This window comes from Daphnia magna, linkage group LG6, assembly GCF_020631705.1.
Source record: "Daphnia magna isolate NIES linkage group LG6, ASM2063170v1.1, whole genome shotgun sequence".
NCBI lineage: Eukaryota > Metazoa > Arthropoda > Branchiopoda > Diplostraca > Daphniidae > Daphnia > Daphnia magna.
In genome coordinates, this window is record NC_059187.1 from 8,151,111 (window position 1) to 8,170,036 (window position 18,926).

The following is an 18,926-nucleotide window of genomic DNA, read 5'->3' on the forward strand; positions in this document are numbered from 1 at the left end:
AAGTAAAGCTGCTTGATTCGATTGTATACCATTGATTATATTCAAATCACACGAGGCTCTGTCTTTGCTTCTACCCCCTGAAAATAAAAAAATCCTTTTGATCTCATTCTCTTCCTATAGCTCTGTAGATGCTGCTGGATATATGTGTATAAAGGCATTGATCCGTCCGTTCCCCCCTTTCCTTGTGCTTCTCCTTTTTTTTTTGAGCCAAGATTTTTTTTCTTTTCATTTTTTTTTTATGTCATCCTACTTGCTTTATAGCATAAAAAGAGATGGATCTTTGTTGTTGTTAATGGCTGCATCGAAGACCTATAGCTTTCGTCGACACCCACGGCAAGGCGCTGTAAGGGTGCGGCATAATATTACTAGTCTGCACCGCTTGATTTGCGTCCTCTTCAAAATCAAACAAATGCCTCATCACGGCTTCGTCGACCGAACGCCAGCAAACTCGATTTGCTTATGCTTATTGATGTTGTGTATAGTGTGTATCGTAGTGCCCCCGATGGACTAGTCAGTTGTTCTCATCATCTTTGCGCGTAAATCTTTATTTATAGACATTTTTTGTTTGTTTGCTCCATTATTCATTTGCTTTTAAAAATCATCAATCAGAAGGCCTATTCTTTGCACAAGTGACGAACTTTCGCCATTTTGAGTCATGGGGTTCATCCGGAATTTAAATGGTCCGAAAAGGATCTATAAAGACACCTTTTTTTGTGATCAAGGCTCTCTTGTCTTTTAACTTTTAAGATATATATATATCTGTATATTTTTTTTTTTTTGGCTGATTGAAACGACTTCTCTTTTCCTTGTGTGATGTTGTATGACGCAGCTCGTGTTTGCTTGGCTGACTATAATATACAAACAAGAGCGATATATATGTATATATATATTCTTTCAATAGAAGCAAATCAATAGATGCATTTGTATGTTTATTTTGAGGGGTTTTGTATGCGTGAGTCCTCATTACAAGACTGATGGGAACGAGCGTTCAGCTAGCGGCACCAGCTGTTCACGTTTCTCGCCCGCCAAGAAAAAGAAAAGAAGATACAAAATAATAATAAAAAAAGGAAGAAGAAGAGAAGATTCGGTTGGTGGGCGGACGGGGTGGTTGTGTTTAGTTCGCGCCTCATTAGCATTCAAGTTGGAGGATGTTTGGTGGCGGATGAAAAAGCTCCCCTTTTTTTTCGTCATTAAAGCTAACGAAATTTTGAATCGAGCGCTCACACGCGTGCTCGCTCGCGTTCCGCTTTGCATCCACTTTGCATAAGCTCGTTCTACCAAACCTTTTTCTCCTTTCTCTGGTGAGAGAGAAAGAGACTTGACGAGACTAGAATATTTGAATAAATAAATAGCCAAGTCCCTACCTTCGATAAAACGGAATAAAATTTCAAAAACAAAAACACAGCCCTGGAAATCGTGGAAGAATAACATACCGTAAAAAAAAAGGTGGAATTGTTGCTTCTTATTTATTTGTGTTTAAATTTTTTTTTTTTTTCAATCGCGATCACATTTTTAAATATCGATTTATTGATTTCTTTTACTCATTTTTGTTGTTGTTGTTGTTGCGTCTATTAATAATATATATATATTTATATTCTGGAGTGGATAAAGGACATGTAACAATATTATCGTTTCATGTTTGACCGAGAGGGGAAAGAGTAAGAGCAAGAGAGGGCGACATTAGTATGCCACATACGCATCATAATCACACGCACACAAACGTAAAATTTAGAAAGCAGGCAGAGGCAAATGGAGGTGACGGCAGGATAGATAAACATACACAACTTGCTCCCTCCACGTGAATTGTTCACGGTAACGTTAATAACTCAGACATTGTGTGGGTTTAAAAACAATGCGGACAATTCCAAGCGACAAGAAGATTTGCCACTATACATATTTAGATAGCGGGCAACAGCATTGCAAAATAAAGAAAGTGCTCACGTGTGCAAGGGTAATAGTATAAGGATCGGCACGCAGATTTTCATTGCAATGAGATCTACAGTACGTTTTTTCCCCCCCAGTGTTGCAAACGATAAACACACACACAAAAAAAAGGGATACAAACAAATAATAACAGTGCGGTATGAGCGGGAAAAAAAAACAGGAAAAAAAGGGGACAAAACAAAGAGATATTCGAGGCGGAGGAAATCGTCTTTTTGACGTTGCACTGATCATTTTAGACGTGTTGCATCGTATTTGCATATCGTTTGAAATATTCCCATTGTTAATATCATTTTTTTTTCATCATTTTTTTGTCAATTTGAATTTAATTTTCTCATTTGTTTGTTTGATTGGTACGAGAGAAAACAAGGAAAAAAAAACCCGTTTGAAACATTGAACAATTCGATAGAAAGTGGCGGTGGCGATCGGTGGCGGATTCATTCAGGTACGGCTCTCATTCAAAACGTGCAGAGCCAAAACAAAACAAACAAACAAAAAAGTTATGCAAATATCAGGAGCAAGATCATCGTTTTCAAAGCGTCCAAGGAATGAGGCGGGAAGAGCATCATATCTAGATCATGTTTTTTTTTGTGTTTTTTTTTTGCACTGTTTTTGTGGTAGAAGAGAGCGAAAATGTGGCGGTAGGAAAGAAGACACGGTCTCCCGAATAACAAATTTCTGACATGAATCATTTGTTACCTGTGTGATACAACACGTAGATGGAACTGGAAATGGTTGATGTGGTTGGCTTGCTTTCATTTTCTTCTTTATCTTTTTTCTCCCTGTGTGTGTGTGTGTGTGTGTGTATTGTATTAAAAAAAAAAAAAAAAACCTTTTGTCGAGTTGCAAGGAACTGGTGCTGGACCATTAGTCGCCAGCGTAATCGGAGAGAGTGCTCTTCTCGAACAAGCACAGGGCGCGGTGAATAAACTCGTACTGCTCCGCCGTTTGAACCATTCCTCCCCTGCCCACACATACGATCCGCCATAAAAGAATGACGGATTCGAATAAGCGACAACAAAAAAGGGGAAAAAGAAAATTGTTATTGTTGTGCGGTCGTAATGATTGCAGTTGTGTCGTCAGCTGGTGGCGATTGCTGCCGACAATAATAATAATAATGATAATAACAGGAAGGAAGGGGACGGGCGATAAAAGGAAGAAGAAGAAATACAACAACAAACGCAAAAAGAAATCAGATGATGGTATAGTTTGTCGTGTGAAAGAATAAAAAAAAAAAAAAGGAAGGCCGGAAAATATTTTATCGTCGGCTCGGAAAATGGGAAGGCGAAAGTAATCAGTTGTCAAGCTCGTATAAGGTCTTATACTTAGATATAAAGTGGAAAGCGTCCCCTGTGAGCGCGCAAAAAGAGAGAAAGAGAGGAAACTGACGGTGAAGCACGTCTCGCTAAATTACCTGTCACAGCGCAGAGAGCAAACAATCCCAAGGATGTCGACTTTGCCTTCGGCTAAGAGTTGACTTAGACCTTGGCAAATGGCAATGAAACAGCCGGTGCGGCCCACTCCAGCGCTGCAATGTACGACGATAGGTCCCGATCTGAATGGGCGCCGGTGTGTGTGTTTTCCGTTCAAACATCAACCGAACGGAGGGGGAAATACATTAGAAGAGCGTAATGAGAAAAAAAAAAAAAAAAAACGTTTCTTTTCATACTCGGTGGGTGGCGAAGAAAGTGGAGACGACAAAAGGAGACAGCTCCTTCCACGTCGCATCGATTCAATAGTTACAGCCAAATCGACTAGCGTTCGTGGATTATCAGGTGTTTTGTGATCGGGCCAGTCTGAGTACCAATAGTGAGTGAGGTGATGAATCTCTTCTTCACCATCACGCTAAAATGGGGTGCAGAAAAAGGAACTTCGTTAATCAATCGTTTTATTTTTTTTTTATCTGAGGAGAGCAGACCTTCAGCGACAGCTGGCGTACAGTGCATCCGGAGGCTTCCTCGACAGAGTCAAGGGTAACGATAACATCACCATAGCGACACGTTTCGCCATCTGCTGGAAGATATGGCTCGCATTTGGTTTTTCCCGATTCCACCAACTTTGTAATCATGACGATGGCTGGCGCCCGTTCCGCCCACACCATCAACCAAAAGTCGTTGATAGTGTTGTCTAATGGTCCCTGAGTCGCTATGTAAGCGCGTGCGTCTCCATTTTCAGCCTGAAATACGCAACGTTCACAACGAACAGCGATTCCGTTAACATTTTTATTATTTTTTTTAAATTCATTTTGCCAGACTTCAACTTTAGAATCTTTTACCCTGATGTAGTTGGCATTGATATAACCGCTAGCGAGATCAGATGAATTCGTCGTTACGGGAAGCTTGACACGACTTTGAGGATTGGGTAATACATAACGGTAGCGGTTTTTCACCGAGCAGCCAGACACCTGTTCGGAAAGTTCAGCTGCATTGTTGGGAATGGACCAGAATTCAGCATGTAGACTCTTGACGTCTTTCAGACAAGACTGAAGTTGCCGACGATCCATGCAATTACCTGCCGTCAAAAGAAATTGCGCTGCAGAGCTGCAGCGAGAACAGGAATAAAGTCATTCGACATATTTACTGCAATAGTTACAGTTAGAACAAACCATTCTCTCGGTGTGACGACAGTAGGTAAAATATTCGTTTCGACTGGCTTGTTGACGGCGATGGTCAAAGAATGGTTTGAGCCTCGCCTTTCTTGCAGTTTACGACACTTTTGCGGAGTGCATGGAATACTGGACGTGCTCATATGTTGTTGCTCTGAAGGAGATGAATCGGCCAGCTGCTCGTCTTGTCGTGGAAGTAGCTCATCTACACTTCGATTGGCTTTGAAACACTTTTCCCGCGGATGAGATCGAGCTTCGTCTAAACTTTCCGACTTGGTCAGGAAGATGTCGGCATTGAAAACAAAATGATTTTTTTGGGACTTGAAACTGTTTCTGAGCGATTCCAAGCTTGCATCACATGGGATGGGGGTCGTAGGATGGGCTATCGGCTCCAATTCTTCCGATTTCGTTTCTGTCAATAGTAACGCCGACATGTCTGCTGCGAAGTTCTGCTGGTTATTCTGTTCAGTTTCGGCCCAAGATGACTTCATTTTAGTGTGTTGTTCATCTGGGCTCGTTTCCGAAACCCAGGAGCACAGAACAGCATGTTGAGCAGGGGTAGAAACCAAGTTGGGTTCAGGTTCAGCACTAGTAACATTATTGTGGTTGGTTCCAGCCTCTGCTGTAGGCAACGAGTCTTGACCTGACTGCTGCAGCAAAGGGAGATGTACCCATTCTTTGGCTCTGGTAAAGAAGTAATTTTCCTGAAAGTAGTTGCTCCGTAGAGAGCAGCTGAGCACTACAAGGATGATGATAATCCCAGTTAAAAGCCCAATCAACCAGATGTGATTCTCAATGAGTGTAGAAATAAGTTGGTCGAGCCCATAGTCTTCGTGTAAACTTTCTTGGGTGAAGAGGGCTTGAGGTTCATTGTTTGGGTCTATCATGGAAGCAGATGACTCTTTTGGACCGGTGAATTGTTGGTCGGGGTTTGTGGCAGTTAACGAGTTGGCAGTGTCATGACCAATGTATGATTGGTACAAGCTCAGTTGGCTTTGTGTGATTTCAGGTTCCATCCAGTTTGGCCACAAGCTGTATCAAACATCAAAGATAATATGAATGGGTTCTTTAAAATAAAATGCAACTATATATACCCTTGGCACTGTGTTTAGGTAAAAAACAACAATAAACAAAAGGTGGTGACTAAAACGTCGCCGGCCGTTCGAGAGTTGAAAGAATGATTTCAAGTGGAGTAAGTTGTGGGGAAAGTGCGAGCGACGAGTGAATGAACAGCTTATGAATGAATTCCAAGGTTCACTTTGCGTACAGCCAGTTGCGCCTGGGAGTTGCGTACGAGCGTAACCACTTTCATCTCATACAATGGCCACCGCACACTCGTCACGTTGGCTTGGGGAGCCCTTCCTAAAAACGATGCCCCAATGAGATTCACATAGGCTGAGGTAATAATAAAATTGGATGAGTAAATGTTTTCCAGTTGACAAGTCTCTCTTAAAAGACCCGTCAAACGAGACGTAAACAAATGGCGAGCAGAAGATGTTAATGTCTTCTGTATAACGTAAGCCCTTGGGCAACAACAACTATCACACAAAACCCATCCCCCCGCTTTCAACCTTCAGGAAAATCGACATTGCCAGTCCACATTTCTGTGCTTCGGGTTTCAACAAAAAAAAACCAAATTGTCGATAACGATCAAACATCGCTGTTCGCTGAGTTTCTTTTTCAAACATTCCAGTTAGTAGATATTTTGATTGAAAACGACATGTAGAAAAACGTGAAAAATGCAGATGGCTTTTGAAATAGCGAAATAAGTTCGCTGACCTCCGGGTTCTGGGCGCACATCGTACGGAGTACAAAGCAAACGAAGAGGCTTCGCAGAAAGCAGCGCGCCAACTCTACTGTCTACGGTTATTTAGCCCCTACCTACTGTAACGCAGTCTGTATCTGACCGGCAAATTGGGTAGTATTGATTTCACTAGCGTGTCGCATGTCGTGTTTCTTCTGCCTCTGCAAGATTCTCTTCCTACGTAGGAATCGACTGTCGTCTTCCCCAGGGAAACGCCAATAAAAACAGAGGTATTTATTCGCTGCTTTCAGTGTTTCGTAAGATTTCTTTCTGTCATAAAACTCGGCCGTTTAACTCAATCGAATCGAGAACTGGTTCAAGATGTTTTTTTCTCTCCTTCTTTCGTCTGTAAAACCCTCTCACCGAGACAACATTCTTTGAGGCGTGCTGCCATCTTTTGTTTTAAATGGTATGAAAGCGTGTTACGGGATTTGGTGTGATGGCCACCGTACGAAATGAAATAATATGCCTCATTGAAGGCCAGTCACTTATTTACCTGTTGAGGTTGTCGACAGCAATCCTGTTGTGTCCTAAGGCTAATGACTGAATTCACCTTTGGGGAAAATGAATACTTTTGAGTTATTTGATTCCTTTGACCCCGTAGTAGGGAAGAGGTCATAAAACAGTTTTTTTTTCGCCATTTTAAGAAAACAAGTTCTTCAAAATTAAGGCTCCACCTACGTGCTCTAAACTGTTACATTTATTTGGTCAACAATGCCATTTTCTTTTAAGCTCAACAACGTTATTTGTTCATTTCGTTCCTAGAACAGCAGATGTAGCAAAAAATGATCCCTTGAACGTTTGCCCAGAGAAATTAAAAGAACGAAAAAAAAAAAAAAAAATGAACAAGTAAAAGATGGACACTAGAATCAAACCTATAGCAAACTAGGTCAACGCCTTCTTTGAGACTAGTAAGGGCCTCGGAGCAATCTTTTCAAAGTTGATCTACAGGAAGTATTATTTATCATTTTCTGTTTTGTTTTCTTGTTTTACTGGTCGCTCTCAAAGTAAAAAACGTTTCAGGAATAGAAATTCAAAGCACATTAATTAGAAACTGCATTGAATTAGAAACAACTTTGAAGAACGAAATTCTCGAACACAGATTTGTTGCAAATGTTTAACTTTCATTTTTTTAAAGAGATCGTTTCAAGCTAATGTACTGACGAAAACTGGATGGTAGTGTAATCGAATGTAAAAACCCGCTAACGCATATAGATAAGGCCAAAAGAAAGTTGTAGTGAGATTGGTATTATGGAGACTAAATTACTTTCAGGTGATTAGGGACACGTAATATTCACAATTGGATTGCATATCTGCGATTTATAAGGCCAGTCTAATTATTGAGATTTTGAAACTTGAAACTACAAAAATTGAGAAGATTTGTCCTTTTTGTATTTCTTTTGCAATTTGAGGAATTTATCGGGATTTTTACCTTTTTTTACGTTACATGTCTCAAACTGTCACGAAGGTGACGTTTCGCAAAGAATAGGGGAGTACTGATAAATTAACGTGAAAACTGGGAAAAACAGATTGTGGGTTTCATTCATTTTGTTCCTGTTTTTGGAGTTAGGCATCAATTTAAAAAAATACAAATGTTATGTTTTACAGAAGGGATTTGCTTCACTACAATTTTTACAACTATTTTGATAACGATTGTGCGTTTAAAGAATTGCAGCAATGTTGTCGCGATTGGTGCAATCAACTTTTCCGACAAAAAAATGTACCCACAGTTTTTAATTGGCCGTCACTACTAAGAAGGTTCGATGGTAGTGAACGGATTTCATTTTTCTTTATTGAGGTTAAATAATCTGAGAGCTGCTCTTTTTTTCTTGTTGGAGAAAAAGAAATCTGCGACGAAAGATGAACAATTGACAAAAAAAAAAAGCAGGAAAATGGAAGGTAAAAAGGAGTGACCTTAAACTTGGCTATCACAAACGAAACCTTTTTCTTTGTTGAGGTTAGATGAAAAAGTAGACCATGTTCCGTTTCAAATAAAGACCTGTAAGGCTATAAGCGTCCCGGGCACAGCAGCACCACCTGCCACTGTTGCAAAACTACGCCCCCGTTCAAAATTGTTTCGGTTTATTTCTTTGTAGGTCGTTGGGAGAAAAAACTACTTTCACTTCAACTCTGTCTGTCTATTTTTGATTGTCCTGTTTTTCAAATCGGAAAGTCAACAAACGTCCCTTTTTTTTAAATATTATGAATTTTACTGAAATGCGTCATTTGTTTCCCCCTACGTGCGCATTCATCCCTCGCATCCGCCTTTGCGTAACCGTTTCACTGCAGCCACATCCGCGTAGTGTGCGTACAAACTATAAAATTCTGCCTCGAAGGCAAATCCCGCTCCATCAACATGATCGTGTAGCCCCATCGAATTTTTTCATTACGTTACACGTGAATTTCAACCGTAAAGTTCCGTTTTCCTTCTTGGGGGTTATCGTGGACATTTTGCTATTGTGAGGCGTGGACTTATTGGCTTTTGTTTCCACCTTTCCAAATGACGCCATTTCCAACAATGTTGAACGTCATCCTTTGACACTGCTATTTCGTCATTGTCAAACTATGCTAATTACTCGAGCCTGGGATTGTAGAATGCTACGAGCTATTTTAGCATTCTCTCTTGGCGTCACGGTCGGTTATTCAACTAACCAAAATTGCAAATAATTGCGGATTTTCCCTACTGGGAAGAAACCTTCCGTTGTCACCACTTGTTGAAAAGGGGAAGGCCGTGTCCGTTGAGTACATTGTTTATCTTGTATTGTTAGCCTAGCCACTAGAAGGTGCGCTATGTTATTTGTGTGCTCGTCGAATCGCAGGTACTTGTTGACCAATCGGCAATCGTCCTTCGCCCTCGTGGGTAACGTTTAGTTTTTTTTGTATTTTCATAAGCAGTTCACCTCGTACTCGAAGGGATGTTTCTCACTTTCACCCGGATATTCTGTGGATGAGGAGGGGATAAGTCAGGGCTATTTGATCAAAACAAATCATTTATTTTTGACACAATATGAGGTATGCTAAATTTTGCTTGGGTATACCTTTATGGTAAAATCCCTCGCCCCCTCAAGAGGAACAGGTAATTCAATGTTTCGGGGAAGGTTAGTGGGAAAAAGTAGGGCGCATCCGGTTTGTTTTAGGTTTTGCCGCTGCTCTCATTTTTGTAGAATTTTGTTTTATTTGAAAAGTAGGTCGAATTTGTTGACGTCACTACACGTATGGTACCGGTATTATCGATCTCCACATACTGTAACCAAATTCAAACAAAAATTTGCTTTTGTAACGACTGAACTTTTCTTTTTAGCTTTTCCCTTTTACATCTTTTCGCCTTTGGGTCGTCATTTTTGAAATTCACGGGGTGCCTACCTGTACCGTAGATTTCTTATTTTTTTTTTTTTATGAGCCCTTGCTTCGGGGTATATGATTCGTTTCACGGCCACTCGCAACACTTTTTCCTAAGCTTTTGTTGAATGAAAATCTAGACATGGGTGTTTTTGTACGTATAGACATGGCATCTCAAGTTGAGGCATAGAAGAAAATGGTTTGAAAAAAGGAAAAGGAGGAAGAAAAGAAACAAATGCTAAACCAAGAGAAATACAGCCACATTGATAGCCTTATATAGACATCGCTCTGGAAGATCATTTCGAGAAAAAGACGAGACGGTATTTCGTATAACCGATTGCCAAGAATTTCCATTCGGACATGCCTGTGTCAGAAAAAGAAAGACTTTTTAAGAGTTGTCTGGTCTTTGAGAACTTTCATCGGCCGGTTGGTGGTGCTGTTGTTGGGACCGAAAGGGAAACAACGGTGTATGCAAAAAGAGGTCACACGTTTAGCTTTTTTTTTTTTTTTTTTTTTAAAATCTACATCAATGCACACAACGTACTCGTTTGTGACGTGTGACCTATAAAAAGAAACATACAATTAGCTTAACATGTATTCTTTCTCGTCACAAAATAACAATAATTAACCGTACATGCAAAACAAGTGGGAATGGCTGCATTGCCCGAAACTGAATTTATCTATCTAGTCCGGTCAAGAGTGTGACCTTCTTTTAGTTGTTTTTGCTACGATTTTTTTGGTTCAACTTTGTAACTTGTAAGATAATCAATTGTTCACAAATCTGCTATGTAGTAGGTAAGCGGCCTGACTTTCCCTTAGCCTTGAGCTTTTTGAAAATTTGAATATAGCCGTGGCACACACACGTGCGTTCAAAACTGAACACAGTCGGACGTCTGAATCTCTGTTTCATAGACAGGTGAAAATAATGTTCTTTACGGCATATTTCAGCATTGACCAACTTTTTCCGAATCCACTGTATGGATGATAAAGTCTTAACATTTTCGCATTATTTACCTTTCATCTTTGATTGCATTTCTGTTGATGGCTCTTGTTTTTTTTATTATTGAGAAATCAATCTTTCAGTCCCAATGGCCTGTCCTGTTACGGTTGTTATTCCGTTGTTAGAATGTGTACTGATATGCATTCTGGCACCGATTTGCTTGACTATTACGCCAAAGAAAAAAATGCTTTATTGCTTTATGACAAGTCATTATAATAAGTATATTGTTTACGCTATTAGTTTTAGTTTCATTGTATTATTTGTTGTCATCAGCGATCGTAGTTTTCTCCGTGGTATTATCAGATGTTATACAGAGCGGAACTTTATGTGTGAACTTCTGGTATCTTTATTTTCGTGGTTTTGGAGGAAAAAAAAGTCTAAGTTTAGACCAATTGGGGTTTGTGATGCTGCTTCTAATCGTACCCCCAATATCATTCATTTTTCCGTTCTGAATGCGCTTATAAAAAGAAAGAAAAAAAAAATGCGGAGAGCAGTGTGTTGGAAAGAGGTAAATTGTGTGGAACGGTACTTCTGTCAAAAGAGCCATTCGTTGTGTTTGGCCATCTTGCTACACGCTCGCCATTTGCATACAGGTGAAAAGTAAATTAACATACAAACAAAAAATCCCCTGTGCCAATTTTGGTGATTCGATTGACGCTTTAAATATAATTTAAACAAAAACTTGTTGGGCACGATGAACGACAACAACAACGAAACAAGTTGTTGTGGCAGCCAGGAAATAGAAAACTAAATGAATGCGCGATATCAAGTAACGGGATTGTTTCGCATACAGACAGTCTGCTAGCCGTAACAAGTTGGCGCGAAGCGGGACCGTTTCGAGCCACTTGCTGTTCAATTGGAAATTACAGTATACTTTAAAATTCAAAAAGAATTTGATGATAATGAGATGCGATGAGGATGAAATGGCTGGTAAATGTTGACAGTTAGGTGGAATGTATTCAGAGATTTCTTCAAGATCAGACTCAGTTGACTTGTGTTTTAACTGGTTTAGTGTGGACCTGCAATTAGAAATATTGAGACACATTTATGAAATTCAATTTTGCTAGGTAAAATTGTTCGTACATTCTGGTAAAATTTTTGCCACAAACTTTCCATGTTATTTGTAGAAATTCAGAAAGGGAAATCATTTAAATGATTAAGTAATAAATTTAAAATCCAGACGGATCGACCTTGAAAAGAACATATTTTAGGAGGCGTTTTTTCCAGGCAAAGAAAAACTAACATAATACAAAATGAAAACTGACATTTATTTAGCAAAAAAACAAAAACAAACTGGAATCATAAAATTTTTATCCAATTACAAAAAAGTTTAACGTTAGAAATACAGACATATTTTTTCAGAGGGCACACGCAAACGTTAGTAAAGCTTAGTGTAACTATACAAGAGCTAGTGGAGCCAAGTTGGCCGCAAGTGGGTCAATTCACGTCGTTCTCTTCTCCTTTTTCGTATTCTTCTTCCAAACAATTCCACACTCCGCCTCTTCTTCTCATTCTTTTCTTCCTTCTCCTCACCTGTTGTTCCATGCCCAACGGAGGGGACTCTCTCCCTTTTCTTTCTTTTCTGGTATTACTACATTATTTCCCTCCCCATTCTTTTACCTGTTGGCCACTACGTCTTGCCAACGGGTCTCAGGACGGGATCAGTCGGCCCCGAGACGTTGGAGAAATCACACGTTTAATTTGGCGCGCTCATTTTCAGCTTCAATCTGCATTTTGTTTTAAACTCCCCTCAAGTGAATTTGTTGCTCTTCAATCATTTCGATCCCACGCCGTGCCTCAGTTTAACTGTAGATTGGAATTTGATTCGACCCCACGATTTGTTATTCATTAATTAGTACAATAAGTAAATTTTGATCCAATAATCAACAACAAACATCTGACTGTTACTGGAAATGATGGCCGTTTCTTGATTGTTGGACAGGTGAGTTTACCGGCGATTTGTTTTCTTAGATTTTTTAATTACCCTCTTCGTTTATTTTTAAAACTTTTATTGAATGATGACTTTGAAAAGTCGGTAAAACCTATTGTCAACCTGTCGTGAAAGTCGCATTTTTTTGGCCGACGATGAGGGGGGAAAACTCGCTGTGTGCTAGTAACTGTTGAATGGCCGCTAGTGGCGAAGTATCCTGGCTCTGTGTGCGTGCGTGTGGCCGGCCAAAAACGGGCTTTCTATTCGACCAAGAGAGAAAGAAAAAAAACGCCGTAAACTAGTTTGACTTGTACTGGGCTCGTGTCCTGCCAAAAGTTGGCACGTTCGCTTCTGGTTCTTTCCCTACCCGTTTTTTTTTCTTTTTCTTTCCACCATTTGGTAACTCGGTAAGGTGTGACGATTCCAACCTATTTCCCGGTATGCCTTCAATGTTGCAAAAAAAAGTGGGGCGCGCAATATGGACTGACGTCAAGTGAGACCCAGTTACTTTGATCGATTTCTGTTCTGATTGTTGAATTTGTGCAGCTGTTTGCGAAAGAAAATGTTGAAAGATGGGTTTTTATTTTTCAGGGGAATCTAGAAAACATGTACCGCTGCCCGTCTGTCCATCCGGCTCTTTTCCCTCCCGTTTCTTTTAAAGCTTGCGGCCGTTTCGTGTCCCACTTTTTTTCGGAAATGCCATAACGTTTTTTCCCAGTAGCCTTTTTTTTTTCAAATCATAAAATTTTTCATTTATTTCTAGGTATTGCAAGAAAAGTATATTTGTTTCGCCTTTTCGTGAATAATTAACATTTTCGGTTTCCTTTGTGTGTTTTTTTGCGTATTTTGTAGCTGCTGTTAACGTTTAAGGAAATCCTCACGCGTGAATCGCTATTAGTGTCACAATGTTTGAATGGCAATTATTCATCGATTGATTTTCTTTTTCTTTTTCTTACAAATTTGTGTTTCGGTTAAACAAAATGACCTTAAGGTGTCCTGTTTAATGAGAACCTTTCACGTTTTTCACTCCATCAACGCTTGTCTTCAGATCAAGGGGAAACAAACGCCGCACCCATTACCCTCTAAATCTTGCAGCTCCGCTTTACACACACACACGCTCCGAGAAGTTTGTCGCTGTCATAGAAAGAAAGTTGCACACAGCTCATGACGTCCATTTGAAAGTTTAACACTTGTACGTTCAACACCAACTGCGATGTTACGATAACCTTATTAAGTTTGCATTCAAGTTTAGCGCAATATTATTTTGTTTTCATTTTCGTTGAGCTTTAAATCGACGAGCAAAGACGTGAACGATACTTTCTAGCCTAAAGGGTTGTACTCGATTTTGATGTTAAAAAGGCCGCAATTTTATGTAAGACGACGGCTCAAGTTCACGCGTACCGAGATGAAAAGGACATTGTAAAAACACAGAAGGAAGTGACGAGGTCTTTCTGTTAGACCAACTTTCTCCTTTTTTCGGCCTACGCGGAAATCTAAAGAGAAACAAGGAGGGAAAATGTGGAGACGTAGTCCCGAGAAAAGATTGAATGTTTTTCTCCGTAGTTCTTTTCGTCTCCGTTTTTTTCGAATATTCGTGGAGGGGAAAAGAATAATAATAAAAACAAAAAGGAAAAGAAAACAATGCCCCTTTTTTTGTTATTTTGGCTTGACGCCATCGGTGCCGTTGCTCCACCTCAGGCGTGATGCGGTCGACGGTGAAATCGTCTGCTGCCTCTTCCCTTCCTTTAGTCTTCTACCTCCTTCTACCTCCTTCTACCTCCTTCTACCTCCTTCTACCTCCTTCTACCTCCTTCTACCTCCTTCTACCTCCTTCTACCTCCTTCTACCTCCTTCTACCTGCCAACTATAGACATAAGAGGTCAGTGGGCCACCTAACGTTCGTGGACCCTTTTTTTCCGTTGATGCCCTTGTCCGTATGTGCGTGTGTATTCCATTGGTCTTCCAGACGAGCGTCCCTTGTTTCTACAGCTGGGGTTTTGTTGTACGGTCGTGATTCTTCTTACCTGCCGATTAAAATTTCTCAACGACATTCCACACGGCCAATCGGGCTGCAATAATCTATGCGTTCGAAGCCTCAGTCTCTCTTGATTGGGTGGCAACGTTTCGCCGCCATCAATAGCTGACCTCGACCTGTTGATTAAATACTGGTTTGAGCAGCTTCAACCTATAAAAGAAAGAGAGAAAAAACACGTCTGGCGGAAATGGATGGCCGCGCTGCGGACGAAAAACCTGAATTTCTCTTATGTGCCTTTCTTTGCTATTTAATTTATTTTTTGTGGGAGGACTCATTTATCATGTCAGATTCTTTTTGTTTTTAATTTCTCCGTGTTCTGTTTTCTTGATTTTTCCGATGCCGCAGGTTTAAACCAGACGATATTTTATTTGGCAAAAAAACAAACAAAACCGTTCACTTTGTTGAACTCTCTCGTCCCAGAAGGAACAGATATAACGAATCGTGTTTGCGTCGCTCAACAAAACGCGAAACGCAAGCCAACAAGAGACTGTGGATTTGCCTGTTAACTTGAATTAGAAAGACAGAATTTCCATTTACGAAAATGGTCAACTCTGATATTGTGGGATTTTATCGTGACCGCTCTGTGTTCATCACTGGCGCCACTGGATTCATGGGCAAAGTGCTCGTGGAGAAACTGTTGCGATGCTGCCCAGGTGTCAAAACACTTTACCTGCTGATGAGACCTAAAGCGGGCAATGACATTCGCACACGTTTGGAAGAACTAATCAGCACTAAGGTAAGAACTGGTTAAATAAAAATGTGGCTAATTTAATTTAAACTTGTTTTTGTTTGATTTTGTTTCGACGTTAGGTATTTGATAATTTACGGCGAGATTCTCCGGAATTGTTGAACAAACTAGTACCTATTGCGGGTGACATGTCGTTGTCAAGTTTGGGCGTCTCACCGTCGGATATCAAGATGTTGAGCGATAACGTCTCCATCGTCTTCCATTCTGCAGCCACCGTTAAATTTGACGAAGCCCTTAAAAGCGCCGTGGAAATGAACCTGAAAGGCACGATGAGATTGATCGAGCTCGTCCGCAAAATGGATCGCCTCGAAGTGAATATTTGTCCAATTTCTTCGTTTTCTCTGTATTGATAGGATGAAGTATTAAATTTTTCTTTTCTAGGCTCTCGTCCACGTTTCTACAGCTTACGCTAATTGCGATAAACATGAAATTGCTGAAATGATTTATCCTCCACCAGCCGATCCCCACAAGCTAATGGAATGCGTTGATTGGATGGATGAAGAATTGCTAAAAGGCATCACCAAAAAGTACTTTCCTTTATTAGCATGTATTCACTTGAATGAAAATTTTCATGATTTATCCTTGTGAATATTCAGATTAATTGGCAAACGCCCCAACACTTACACGTACACAAAAGCGCTGGCCGAACATTTACTGATGGAAGAGTGCGGTGGTATTCCATTGGCCATCGTTCGACCCACTATAGTAACAGCTGCCATGAAAGAACCGATTCCCGGCTGGGTTGACAACCTCAACGGACCCACAGGTACTTTGATAAGAATTATTTTAATCTGCTTAAAGATGGCTCACGATTTCATTGCATTCTCAAAGGTTTGATCGCTGGAGCCGGTAAAGGTCTACTTAGGACGTTGTGGTGCAATACAACGATGGTGGCTGACGTTATTCCCGTTGAATTCCCCATCAATTTGATGATTGCCGTCGCCTGGCACACTGCCACATACAAGTGATTATTAATTTTCCTTTCTCGTTCAACGTGAATAACTAATTTCTCGCGTACAGGCCTAACAACATCGTTGTCTACAATTGCGCTTCTGGCTATCACAATCCACTCACCTGGGGCGAGATTGAACGTCAGGGTCGAGTAGCATTGCTCAAATACCCAATGAGTGATGTGCTGTGGTACCCCAGTGGCAGCTTCAAAAGCAATTTAACTCTACACAAGATCGATGTCGTGCTGTATCATTACTTACCCGCCTACTTCCTCGATTTTCTGGCCCGCATGAGTGGCAATCCCGCCATGTTGGTAAGCTAACAACATCTTAAATAAATGACGATTCGTAAAGAAAAATTAACGATGGCCTGTTGATTTTGTATTAGGTTCGCCTTTACGATAAGGCTCATCGTGCCATGTCGTGTCTCAACTATTTTACTACTCACGAATGGCGATTTATCAGTGAGAATCCCATCCAGCTGCTGGAAAAGATGTCGCCTGAAGACCGACGTGTCTTCTATTTTGATGTGCGTACTATTGACTGGCCGTCGTACATCGAGACTTATGCCCTTGGCACTCGCCGTTTCATCTTGAAGGACGACCCTAGTACCTTGCCTGCCGCAAGGAGGCACATGACACGGTTAGTACAAGCAAATGTCACCATCTCTATAAGAATCTTGAAACAGTTAATTGATTGCTTCCTATCCTTTCATGATGCGCCGTAGAATGTTCTGGATTCAACAAATGTCGCGCGTTGCAGTACTACTGCTCTTCTGGAGAGCTGTTGTGTCACGTTCCGAGACGGCCCGTCGTGTTTGGAACTTGGCTTTTACCATGCTTGTATCTATGATGCGGCGGTTGTCTGCAGGCGCTGGCATCGGCATCGCCAAGTAGAAAAGGCCAAGAAAACAAAGCAAAAGAAAATGGATTGTGTGTAAAAGATGGTGTGCATCGTTTGCCCAAGATTTTCGTTTACAGAAGGGGGTCTATGGGTTATATTCTAAAATATCTATTATCTCTTTATTTTATGGATTTCTTTTTCTTAATGCCGTCCGCCCCTCGTCTACCGAGAGTTTGATATTTGACGCTTTATGCGTTGAAGAAAATGTTACAAATTTAAAGAAAAAAAATAACAAACAAACAAAAAACATTAAAAAAAAAAACAAAAAACCGAGCATACAAAAAATATGATTTATCGATAATCTGTACTGGCAAAATGTCCTTCAATGGAATTTAACTTTTACCCTCCATGTCTCATTTTGACTTTACCCCCCTCGTCCTTTTTTATTTCACGTGTACTTTTTCTAAAGCATGGTTGTGTCCGTCTTTTTTATCCGGATTGTCTGATTTTCCAAGACAGAAAAACAAAAATCACATTCGACACAGTTGCAGTTATCGATGACAGATGAGGAACAAGAAGAAGCCGATACATGTCCCGAAACCAGCGTAGATGTCAACAGCTCATTTTCCCTGGATGCATTTTCGATGTCGATAGCTCTATGAATTGCAATATGTTTTAACCCCTCCATTTATCTTAACAACCAAGTACCCTTTCTTTTGGAGGGGGGAGGGGTGGGAGGATTTGAAATTAAAAATAGAAAAAAGAAAGCCATCGCATGGCAAATATTTACAAAATAAAATTTCGCATTTTTTAAGACGAAGAAGAAAAACGCTGGCAAGCCGAGATCCTGTATTCCCTCCCAATTTGATAGTTATGAGAATAATGAATAGTACTGAAGCAAAAGGACTTAATTCAACGCTAATTAGAAGTGTATATATATACAGCAAGCCATAAGGAAATGGAGGAGTAGGTCAGTATGTGTCTAACTCCATGTCTTTTCCTGTTTTGCGAAATTGTGTATGTCTGCGTGCGTGTGCATGCCCGTGTTTGCTTTTATTTTTCAGTTGTCGAGCCATTGCTCATCAAGTTTCCCTCTTATCATCCCTTGCTCAAAGAGTGTTTTTTCTTTTCTTCTGATTGTGCTAATGCTCATAATCTTTCAGTCTCGCATTGAGATTTGATCTGTTTTTCTTTTAAGCGCTGATCGGCGAACAAGCTCGTCAAGAACGACATTTGCTTTAAGCAATGTCGTTCACATGATGCATTTCAAGTTAGAGATCCATTGCCATTTTAAATTATCGAAATTATTGTGGTTAGTACATTACTGCAAGTCAAGGTTTTATCTCTTACTTCAACCGTTCTTTTTAAAAGCAACTATTAATCCTTTGAAAGAAGTGGGATACTAAATCCGATCAACCAGTTGCTGACGCAGAAAAATGGCCCATTCCAATGTACGTTGATGTAACTGAAATTGTGTGAGTATTATTGTCCGCAGCTACGAGTTTAAAAGTCGTTGTTTCAATAGGTTTCTGCCAGTCGTGATAACGTTTTCTCAATCAAGTGTCACGCTTCGCCCAGAAGGTGAGCAAAGCAGAAGATAGGATAAAATCCAGTAATCCTTCAGATTGAGGATGACGATTTGGAGCTGCAATAATTTTGTCGGGCATTATAAAGATTCAACAATACTTAAATCGTCTTTCAGTAGCAGATTTTTGTTTTGGACCAGCTTAT

At 40.3% G+C, this 18,926-nt stretch overlaps 2 protein-coding genes and 1 long non-coding RNA gene across 4 annotated transcripts; 1 reads left to right on the forward strand and 2 right to left on the reverse strand.

Moving 5' to 3' along the window:
* Positions 1 to 1,567: 1,567 nt before the first annotated feature.
* On the reverse strand, positions 1,568 to 5,783 carry LOC116925803 (receptor-type tyrosine-protein phosphatase R). The gene is made up of 7 exons (XM_032932569.2): positions 5,641 to 5,783; positions 4,547 to 5,578; positions 4,217 to 4,481; positions 3,860 to 4,117; positions 3,611 to 3,786; positions 3,356 to 3,496; positions 1,568 to 2,905 (listed from the first exon to the last, which is right to left on the reverse strand). The coding sequence occupies exons 2-7, from the start codon at positions 5,560 to 5,562 to the stop codon at positions 2,809 to 2,811; spliced, it is 1,953 nt and encodes a 650-aa protein (XP_032788460.1). The 5' UTR covers positions 5,563 to 5,578; positions 5,641 to 5,783; the 3' UTR covers positions 1,568 to 2,808.
* Positions 5,784 to 6,425: 642 nt separating this feature from the next.
* Positions 6,426 to 18,530, forward strand: LOC116925806 (putative fatty acyl-CoA reductase CG5065). 2 transcript variants are annotated; one of them, XM_032932577.2, is made up of 9 exons: positions 6,426 to 6,580; positions 15,000 to 15,390; positions 15,465 to 15,713; positions 15,784 to 15,929; positions 15,999 to 16,168; positions 16,234 to 16,366; positions 16,423 to 16,666; positions 16,741 to 16,994; positions 17,080 to 18,530. In XM_032932577.2, the coding sequence occupies exons 2-9, from the start codon at positions 15,196 to 15,198 to the stop codon at positions 17,246 to 17,248; spliced, it is 1,560 nt and encodes a 519-aa protein (XP_032788468.1). In that variant the 5' UTR covers positions 6,426 to 6,580; positions 15,000 to 15,195; the 3' UTR covers positions 17,249 to 18,530. The 2 variants fall into 2 exon arrangements, with proteins under 2 accessions (XP_032788468.1, XP_032788467.1); XM_032932576.2 differs by lacking the exon at positions 6,426 to 6,580 and adding an exon at positions 12,340 to 12,631.
* On the reverse strand, positions 10,935 to 12,140 carry LOC116925825. Its single transcript, XR_004395729.2, has 3 exons — positions 12,012 to 12,140; positions 11,773 to 11,879; positions 10,935 to 11,708 (listed from the first exon to the last, which is right to left on the reverse strand). It is a non-coding gene; the product is annotated as an uncharacterized LOC116925825 (long non-coding RNA).
* Positions 18,531 to 18,926: the final 396 nt, after the last annotated feature.